The sequence below is a fragment of the Apteryx rowi genome, unplaced genomic scaffold, assembly GCF_003343035.1.
Source record: "Apteryx rowi isolate R43461 unplaced genomic scaffold, aptRow1 scaffold_41, whole genome shotgun sequence".
Taxonomy (NCBI): domain Eukaryota; kingdom Metazoa; phylum Chordata; class Aves; order Apterygiformes; family Apterygidae; genus Apteryx; species Apteryx rowi.
The window spans coordinates 4,067,031-4,076,873 of NW_020450621.1; the positions used below are offsets into that span (position 1 = coordinate 4,067,031).

The 9,843-nt window shown below is 45.9% G+C and overlaps 2 protein-coding genes across 2 annotated transcripts; one reads left to right on the plus strand and one right to left on the minus strand.

Moving 5' to 3' along the window:
- Nucleotides 1–5: 5 nt before the first annotated feature.
- TMEM220 (transmembrane protein 220) lies at nt 6–5,603 on the plus strand (the record flags this gene model as incomplete). The annotated part of the gene is made up of 6 exons (XM_026075737.1): nt 6–74; nt 246–275; nt 1,501–1,561; nt 3,542–3,665; nt 4,530–4,589; nt 5,432–5,603. Coding segments are annotated over 6 exons (477 nt in total), but the record flags the coding sequence as incomplete, so codon positions are not given.
- Nucleotides 5,604–6,168: 565 nt separating this feature from the next.
- ADPRM (ADP-ribose/CDP-alcohol diphosphatase, manganese dependent) lies at nt 6,169–9,828 on the minus strand. The gene is made up of 3 exons (XM_026075747.1): nt 9,239–9,828; nt 8,469–8,585; nt 6,169–7,445 (listed from the first exon to the last, which is right to left on the minus strand). The coding sequence occupies exons 1-3, from the start codon at nt 9,783–9,785 to the stop codon at nt 7,159–7,161; spliced, it is 951 nt and encodes a 316-aa protein (XP_025931532.1). The 5' UTR covers nt 9,786–9,828; the 3' UTR covers nt 6,169–7,158.
- Between the last annotated feature and the right edge of the window lie 15 nt (nt 9,829–9,843).

A 9,843-nucleotide genomic window follows, 5' to 3' on the forward strand; every position in this document is an offset into this window, starting at 1 on the left:
GCTGCGCGGGGCGGCTCTGGCGCCTCTGCAACCTGCTCATGGCCGCCTTCTTCGGGCTGGCGGCCGCCGTGCAGGTGAGGCCGGCGCGGGGCCCGCGGCAGGAGGGAGGCGGCGCGGCCGGGGAGGGCCCGGGCTGGGCTTGCCGGGCTCCGAGGGGCTCTTGTTGTGCCCACGACGTGTCGCCAGAGCGGGGCCTCTCCCGTGACAAAGCTAAACGCGCTCTGAGTGTTGCTTCCTCTCTGCAGGTGAACGACCCCGACGCCGGACTGTGGATAGTGAGTATGGGTCGGCATCTCCCTCCTGGGAAGCCTGGAGCAGGTCTCTGCGAGAGGGCAGGAAGCCAGGGGCTGCGCTGTGCGGGGTGCTGTAACCCCAGCAGGCCCTCGGAGGCCTCAGCCCCGCTCGGGGTGCTCCCACCTGCCTCACCTGCGTTCTGAAATACGGCTTGGAGTAGTGAAAACCTGCTCCCTGCTTTTAGCTGAAGGGCGGATAGATCCCTGGCAAATGGTCTCTTTTCTCCCCATATCATCGCTGAGGTGTTATTGTAGTGAGGACTGAGGTCTGACTGTACTTCCAGGACTTCTTATTTCACCTCAGATTTGCACCTGCTTCAGTGTTTTCTCTGCCGAGCACCGCTTGTCTTGTCGCTCCTTCCCTGGGCCTGAGACCGCCTGACCAAGCTACCTCCCATCTTCACATCACTTGTTGAAGTTGCTTTAAATCGCTGGCTTGAATGCGTTGTGTCAACCGCTCAGAACAACAGGGGCTTTCTTGCAGCTCGGAAGAAACCTAAGGAAAATTCCCTCCTCTCTTTCCACTCTGCCACTGCTCTCTTTCTGCAGGCATGTGGACGGCATGGTGGCTCTGATTCAATATCAATAGGGTTTGGAGCTGGGGGTACAAAGTAGGATTGTCTTTGCAAGTGGCAGGAGCTGCTGCGTGGTTGGGGCTGTCCCCTCCTCTCTGCTCTTTCCCTGTGTGGGTGAGCCCGGCCTTCCAGAGCTGGTTATGTTGCAGCATTAGCTTTTCCGAGGAGAGCCACGCAGCGCAGGCAGATGGGCACAGGGTGCAGAGGGGAGTTTCATAAGGGCTTTCCCTGGAGGACCGAGATGCAGCACAGCAACTAGCCTGAGTGAGGGGAAGGTGGGGTGCAGGGCACCGCTGGAGACCCGTGCAGAGAGCTGGTTAGGCAGTGAGGACTCAGGTTACCCTGAAGCTGAGGCACAAGGTTTGGGGCTCAGCTTGTCTTAAGACTGTAGGGTGTAATGATATTGGGTGGTGAGCGGGGAAGCATTCTGGGTTGTTGCGCATAAAAGAGCACTATTGGTCTAGAGGCTTGCCAGAGAGAGAAAGATTTACAACTGTTCTGTGCATCTGACAAACTACTATGGAAAAGAAGGGGAGCCTAGTCTAAAACCAGAAGTATCCATGTGGATGAATGCTTCTACTTCCTTATGTTTCTGGGGTTTGCTACAGAGTAGATGTATGTCTCATTAACAGGTTGTCTACTTTGTGCCGGCTGCCCTTACGCTGCTTGTTGGCCTTAACCCCTCAATAACAGGTATGATATTGTGTGTAAAACAGAATTTCTGGTCAAAGGTCACCCCCAAAAGGTTTGGTTTTATTGAGTCACAGATTAAGATCAGGCTGCATGGAAACACTACCTGCTGGTAGCCTGTTTCTAGAAAAGATGGCCTTTGCTTTAGTTTTTGTGGTTGGACATGTCTGAGTGAAATGTCGCTCATAGGACCCCTGCAGAAGGCATACCACTGGGATAGCCTTATCATTGCACTCCAATTACTGTTCTCTACTAATAAATGGAGCACAAGCCTGGGAGCATGTTTTAACTCTGGCTCTGACATTGACATTAGCAGATTGTTTAATCCACATTGTTTCCCTGTTGTAAAACTGGAATTTTGCTTATCTACTTCCTATAAAAGCAGTTAAGCTCTGTACAGTACTTTGAAAAGCTAAAGGCATTATTTAGTGTTAAGTATTATGACTACCACACAAAGTGCATGTACAGCAATGTAGACTTTTAGAGAATTCTGTGTTATGGTTGAATTTCCAAGGATGTATGCTAAGAGGGCAAAATCAGGCTGAAGCCACTACATGTAGAGAGAATCTATGAGATCAGATTAGACCCAGGACTCAGGAAAATAGTTATTTTTTAAAAACCAGTGGAAATAATTTAAAAATATTTTTGTATACAAAAAGTGACTGTATCTCATCTGGATGAATACTACTTTGAATAAACTAAAACCACACATGCCAAAAAGGAACATTTTCAGGAGTGCATGTTCTTGTCACAAATCATACCATTAAAGTCTCTCAGCATTCTGACTACCTTAAGCATGTAAGGTGGCAGCATTCAAAAAAACTAAAAGGGTTGCTGTCTGTGTTTTTGAACATTTCAGGGGAGGTTTGTTTGTGTGATATGTGTAGCTTCAACATGTGGCATTTGCCTTGTCAAGAGAACCTGCATGTTAAACTTACAAATAGGTTTCTGTTGCTCACACCAAGATCAATGGGAAATAAAGATTACAAATAGAACAACTGGTGTGTAGCTGGACATTTATGTAAATTCACTAAGGGCCGTTTGTCACTCAGGACTATGGAAGACCCAGATCTTGCCCCTACACAGCTGCAGTAAGCTCAGCCAAATGATTAGTTTACCTTGGAATTGATAACAAAGTTGAAAGTCCCACTGAGTTCCTGAATTTTGGCAGCCCATCATTTTTAACGCTTGCCTGGAGGGGTCAGTGCCTAGAAGAGACTGCTTTTAACTTTGTGGTTTCTTGCTGTTGACATTATTGAGGTCATCTGGCAAACTGCCTATGTCGTTTGCTCACCTCTCTCCCATGAGAACCTGGGAATGGATGTGAAAAACCAGAAGAATCTCTGGGCCCATTCAGATTTTTCATAACATCTGCATTTCTGTGTTTAAAACATCAGTCCCCAGCCCACAGAGATGTCATTAACRTTGCTAATAATCACGGGCAAAAGTTCAGAGTCTTATCTGGGAGTGTAAATGAAGGTAATAAATTCTCTGCAATGTGGTAGTTGCTCAGTATCCTGGATGACTGGCTGGCAGGAGTTGGGAATTGCTCCACCGGAGTCCTGGTGTTTCTCTGGTATCACTGCTGAGGGTCTGGCTATTGCCATGAGTTCTGGGAAAGCCATTCCTCCTGCTTAAGAGAACTTCCATTTGTAATCCTCCTCGTCATTTTCTGTGTATATTGGATCCTGGGGCCTGTTTTATTTGCTAGGGAGAATCTGAAGCTGTTTTCATTGAGGTACTGCTGCCAAGAAATTGCATTTCTGGGAAAACAAGCCTCAAATCCACTGGCTTACATTTTCAACAGTACTTTTTAGCAGCTTTCCTTGGTCATAAAGATGGTGGTATTAATTCCACCCTTCCTGCCTAAAACATATGTGTTTGCTGGAGGCATCTATTTTCCAACAACTCAGATGCTATTCAATTTATAGGGTATTCTTCATGCTACACTGCAGTTAGTGCCAGTCTGTTTTTTTTCCTCAGATAATCTTGTTTGGAGGACCCTCTGTGATCTTCATTCTGCAGGTTGTATTGTTGGGACCATTCTCTTGGCTTATTCTTTGTTTGCTTAYGCTCGAACAAACATCTTGCATGAGGAGGAAGGCAGGTGAGTAATGAATTTTCTCTGCATGAATTCAGTGCACCAGGCCATTTTCGAGGCAGCTGTGACTTTCTGATAGGTCATCTTTAGGCTGAGCTTTATTTGCTGAGCTGTTGCAGTGAGTAGTGTTGGTCCAGAGGAGTCAGGCCAAGGAGGAGCAATCACAGTGTTACACACCAGCAATTTGCTGGACAAAAGAGCTAAACAGACAGAAAATAATCTTGCTTGAATTCCACCTGATTGGGTCAGTTAGATGTAATTAGGGGCAGTTCTGGCTTTCAAAGACCACAGTAGTAGCACTGTGAAATAGCCTTGTGTTCTGTTACTGGAGCTATAGAAATGGGAATTATAAAGTGTTAAAAACTCTTTGTGATGATACCATGTGTGTGCTTATCTGGCAAGTTCTGCTGAGTCCTTGAACTGCTAGGGATTGAAGGGAGAGGGGAACAAATCCTCACTTGGTAAAGACTTGGATACTCATTTGTTTGCTTAAGTTAGGTGCTTGTTCAGTATAGAGGGGAAGCAGTGGCAGCTGCTGCTGCTGTTTACAATATGGAATCCTGGGGTGTTGGTTTGCTGTATATTAATGAGGTAAATGTATTGCGGAATATAAGTTTAGCAGTGGAACAAAAAGTGGAAGCAGGGATTTCTGCAGCTGTATAGCTGGGTCGTGTGTTTGCAGATTTGTGGTGTGAGGCAAAGTTACTCAGTGCAAATGCCTTTAAAATTATAATCCTAGTAAAATATAGTGAACTTCTACAAGCAAGAGAGTATATATTTGCCCTACTCTTTTGGAGGATTTTTTTTATTTTTTACAAGCAAACATCTGCATGCATTATATTCTGATCTAGTTTTTGTTTGGCTTTTTAGAGAGTTGTCTGGTCTGCTGATTATTACAATATGGATGAGTCTTTGTCGCAGTTCAGCAAAGTAAGTTTTTTGTTTAATCCACTCATATATTCGTACTTAGTTGAGTAGCTTCCTGAAAACATATAAGTAATATTGGCTCCTTGTTTTTCTACTTCATGTTACTGTCTAAATCTTCTCAGATACTAAGCAGTAGTATTTGGTGTTGCAGCCTGTAAGATCTTGCACAGGTAAAAATCTGCTGGGAAAAAGTGAAGCTAAACAAAAGATTTGTTCTGCTTTCCATGCAGGGGTTGGGGGAGAGGCACATTTCCCTTTTGCATATGGAGAACGTGCCTCTTCTGTGGAACAGGCTAGTGGATACTGACCACAAGTGCTAATCAAAGTTGCAAAACCATTTCTACTACAACTCCCAATTTACAGAAGTTTCTGAGGCGTCTGCTGCATTCTTCTGGAGCAGACTGGGGATTCAGGCAGAGTTCACAGAAAGCTCTGAACGGCAGACTGGCCACAGTGGCTCCACACTGCTCGCCAGCCTCCTCGGAGGTCTGTGCTACAGAAGTTTTGCTGAATTGCTGTGTTAGCTGCGAGCATGAGAAAAAAACAATCTGCCAAACAATACCTTTGTGCTGGCAAAACATGTCCCAGATGCCACTGTGCAAACAGGAGTGCTTTTTTTCACCTGGTTTGTGTAGCCTGAGAAGGCAACAGAAAAACTTTGTTGGCATGTGGTAACGTCTTTAGCAAAGGACTCTGCTGATACAGCTACATGAGCTTCCTTACTGTGGCAAAGGCTCTCTACTGTCTTTAGCCAATATAGACTCTCACACCAACCACAGCCCTGTATGAATGTTTGCTAAGGGAGTCTGATTTGAAATAGCACTGTTGTATTTGTTTCTTTGTAGGAATCCACTGGGTGGAATTCGTTTGATTGCTGCAGTCTCGGTCTCTTTCTTTCCCTTTGTTATGTGGCTGTACATTTACATGAACAAAGAGATGCGAGCATCTTGGCCAACTCACTGTAAAACAGTGGTTTAATCAGATGGCAGAAAATACACAATAAATATTCTGACCTTACTTGCCTCTGCTGTTTGGTTCTTAATGCAAGGTTAGTATCAGTTTGATAGGACCCAAGAATGCCTGCCTGCCTGCCTGCCACAATGCAGTTTTGAGATTTATTTTTTTCCAGTCCTCATTAACAAAGAACGGTGTCAAACCTGAGTGGAGATTTTTTCTATGGAAACTATTGTTCAAACCGCTCCTTCATACATTTTCAAAGTATTGTTGACCTAGTGTGTTCTAATGTTAGTTATTCAAGATATCCTGGCATCCCTGGTCTGTTCTCTCCTGACACCTGGTACCTTGCAAAATCTGCTATTCTGTGACTTAGGGGAAAAGTAGTTGCAAATGTTTTGTTTCAATAGATAATTATTTGCAGCTGTAAAACYTCCAGGTATCTGCCTGGATAGTCCATTAATGAGACTACCTGAAAAAATAAGTCTGTATTTCTATTTCTGTGCTATAATCACATGTAGAATATATCTGAGGAAATATTTTAGGATCATTACTAAAATTTTCCTATTATCTTTAACTAAAAATTACTGGTTTTATAAAGTAATAAATATTATTTTTCTAAAGAAAATTCAAAGAAAGCTTGCATATATTTATTTTCTGTGAGATGCAGGCTCAAGACTGCCACCAGCAGACATAGTCACTATCACAACTCTCTGCTTTTCACAGGATGTCTCTGTTTCTAGAAAGCAGAACATATACAGCAGTCCAGACAGAGTAAGCATGCTCTATCATCACTAATCCTGGAAAAGGATGCACAGGTGAATACACTGGACACGCAAGGTGGCTGGGTGAGAGCCAATATAGGTTCAGATGCAGCACAGCAACATGCTTTAAGTCTTCCCGAGTCAGGGCTTGTTAGCTTAATACTGCTGCAAGCTAATACAGCTAGGTATGAGTAGATTATGGCTGGTGTATCTGTGACATTACATGATGCCGCAGCCTTCCTGGCTTGACATTTTTTAAACTTAGGCCTCTCAGTACTGTGCTGATGTAGCATAGATGGTCCCCATTTTCCTTGGGCCTTGCTTTAAAAGACTAAAGTAATTTTGAAAAAAGCTATCTTAAGAAGACTGTATTAGGCTACAGGATGAAATCTTCTGCCAGACTGGAGATGTTGCTGAGTTTGATCTTTGAAAAAAAGTTGAAATGCTGATGAGCAGGAACAATTCTGCGTGTCATAAATCTGACCGATATAAAAAAAAATTGGTGGATTTTTAAGACAACCTTGTTAATATGGTTTGTTTTTTCACAGTAAGTAACAATCCATTCAGGATTGGGTGTTTGGAGTCAAAACCTTGCAGTCAAGTACATTTATTTCACAGTTACTGACCTTCTCTATTCTGCAAGAAGAGACTAGATTTGGTTTCTTACAAAAACATAACTTATAAAACTTTGTATCTGAGAGAAAAATGCTTGAGGAAAAATGTGTAAGGATCAGCCATGCAGATCTTTCTATAAACAAAGATATGCTGAATCCCATTGCTGCAGTAGATGCTATTATGTTTTAGTTTGGGTAATTCCTGAAGGAGAGCAATTTGCATTCATCTGCTTACCATTTTCAGTAATACATCACTCTGTCTGAAATTCTGCCCCTTCCCTTTAATATCATTTTATCATCATAGACATAAATAGTTCCAAAGGCATTGCTTTCTGGTGGAGTTTCAATAACCCCCTCCAAAGTTAGATGATGAACTCCATGAGAGTCTAAACAATAGCCACCATCGTGCAGGTGCCCTGCAAGGAAGCACACCACACACTGATGAGCGTGTATGACAGAAAGGGCATCTTCATAATTCCAGGCTAGGCAAACTCTGTCTGAAGAATCTGGATGAATGGGCAGATGACCTGCAGTTGAGAGGGAAAGAAGGAAAAGAATTACTTCAAGTACATAACAGACATACTAACAACACTCAATACAGATGCCTCCACGTTTTGAATTCTCTATAAATGATAGAATCGCTTTGGTGTAGAGCCCAAGGAAACTCTTAGAGCATCTTTAAAATTCTGATTTCTCATTTTATGAAATATCCTTCATTTTCTTCTTTATATAGCATCTTGGTATCTAAATATTGAGTCCCCTTTCAATGGTACTCACTGATATGTATAAGATCAGGTTTGTCACTTGGTCTAAATGTGTATTTTGAACAGTAACACACTCTGCCTCTTGCTGGGAAGTTTAGCCTTCTATCTGTATTCAGAAAGCTCATTTTTTAGTGTGAAACAACATTGCTATTCTCATACTTTACAGGTTACATACATATCTCACTGCAGCTGTGAAGTTACTGCATGATACTGGATGTGTTTTCCCCAGCTGGCATACTCTGGCCACACAACTTTTTTGGCATGTAACTTGCAGTCACCAGTACAGCCCTGTTCTGTGCCTGCTGCTGTTCTGCTCTTTGCTGTCATTTAGGTATTTTTGGTGTGGTAGTGATTTCCTGACCAGGTTCTCAGAACCACTTTCCTGTCACTTGGTTGTTTCTCAAGTACCTAACAGTCTTCAGTCTTGCTGTTTTCTGCCCCCAATATGTCAGTCCCTGAGCCTCAGCAACAACTTTCTTTCTCAGTAACATTCTTCATACCTGCTGCATAACAACAGCAGTGTTTTTCCCCAAATCCAGGACTCTTCTGAAGGTTCTGAATATCATCAAAACAGGGTAAAGCATTGGAAAGAATAAGTGTTTGCAGGTGAAAGGATGACTAAAGGATGCTAAGATGCTCAATAGCTGTAGAAATAACAGAGCACGAGAATGACTGGAGTATCCAATTCTAACACCTGTAGTGTACGATTAAGTTGAGCAGATGAGATTCCCTTCCAAAAGCCTCAACACGCATGCATTCAATCATATATATAAGAAACAGACCTACCCATAACTACAACTTTTTCTTGGTTTTCATCAGAGAACTTAAGGACTTCATTAAACCAGTCCAGTTGGGCTTGGCTAAATCCCCCGTTAAACTCTACAAACTGCGGTTCTTTGAGTCCTGCAATAAAGAAAGAAGGTCAGGCATATGTGCACGCACCCAGTGTAACTTCTTCGTTTGCTTTCTTTATGTGGATCTCTATGTATGATAAATGGTTTTCTTTATTCTTATAGCCCTTTTCGCATCTGTTGGATCAAAACTCCAGACTACCTGGATAAACAAGAAAAAATAACTTGTTAGTGTTTTGGGGGGGGGGGGGGTTGGCCATACTGCACACACAGGATTTGCACTCGAGTCCCCATACTCTGGCACTGGCTGGACTCACTCGATACTCTCTGCAACAGCAGCTGTGCTAACAGGTCCCTTTAGTTCTGATATGCAGGACATACGGCACACTATAAAACCATCCAGAAAGCATCTGAGCAGCAAGACAGGCACGTGGGGACACGTCCTGTGTCCACCTAGAGACCTGCTCCTGACTCAGCTCTTAGCAGACAGTAGCCGAGGGCAGGGGACCAGAGAAGATGGACTGAAAGAGGAGGAAAGGGCTGTGGTTTCCTGAGCAGCACCTCTGGAAGCACCATTTAAGAACGAGGGGCTGCTTTCGCCTCACACTGGGAAGCGGACCCTGGGGTACGCAAGTCCCCCGTCTGCCTCCCGCGCGTGGGCCTGGAGGGCCCGGGCATCGCCGAGCGCGGCGAGGCCGGCGGTACCTGCGGGGCTGTTGAGGTTCTCGTTGGGGTTCTTCTCCTTGAGCAGCCGCAGGGCCTCGCGGTACCGCGGCGCGGCCGCGTCCCGACCCAGCACGCTCAGGTCGTAGGCGTCGAGCACCACGAAGCGGAAGCGCGGCGCCGGGCTGAACTGGTAGGCCTGGCAGTCCCCGGCGGGGCCGGCGGCCGCCGCCGGCCGGCTGTTGAGGCCGCTGCGGGCCAGGCGGTCGCGGCTGAAGTTGTAGAGCTCGTGGTTGCCCCACGCGTGGTGCACGGGCGCCGGGAGCCGCCGCAGCGCCGCCAGCACCCGCTCCAGCGCGCCCTCCGCCGCGCCGCGCCGCGCGTTCACGCCGTCGATGGTGTCGCCCAGCTGCAGCACGAAGGCGGGCGGCGGCCGCTCGGCGGCCCACGCCTCCACGGCGGCCCGCAGCAGGCGGAGGCTGTGCCGGTAGTAGCGCCGCCGGCAGCCCCAGAAGTCGTAGCCGTCCTCCGCGTCCGCGTACTGGATGTCCGCGATGACGCCGAAGGAGAAGAGCGGCGCCTCCTCCATCGCGCCCGCCGCTGCCCCGGCCCGGGGGGGGGCGGGCGGCGCCGGAAGGGAATGGCGG

What these genes read in the sequence shown, in the direction of transcription:
- ADPRM (XM_026075747.1), bottom strand. Translation starts at nt 9,785, where the DNA reads ATGGAGGAGGCGCCGCTCTTCTCCTTCGGCGTCATCGCGGACATCCAG. An exon ending in GAACCTCAACAGCCCCGCAG is followed by an intron (nt 8,586 to 9,238) that starts GTACCGCCGGCC and finishes TCTTTATTGCAG; the next exon opens with GACTCAAAGAACCGCAGTTT. An exon ending in AGAAAAAGTTGTAGTTATGG is followed by an intron (nt 7,446 to 8,468) that starts GTAGGTCTGTTT and finishes TCTCAACTGCAG; the next exon opens with GTCATCTGCCCATTCATCCA.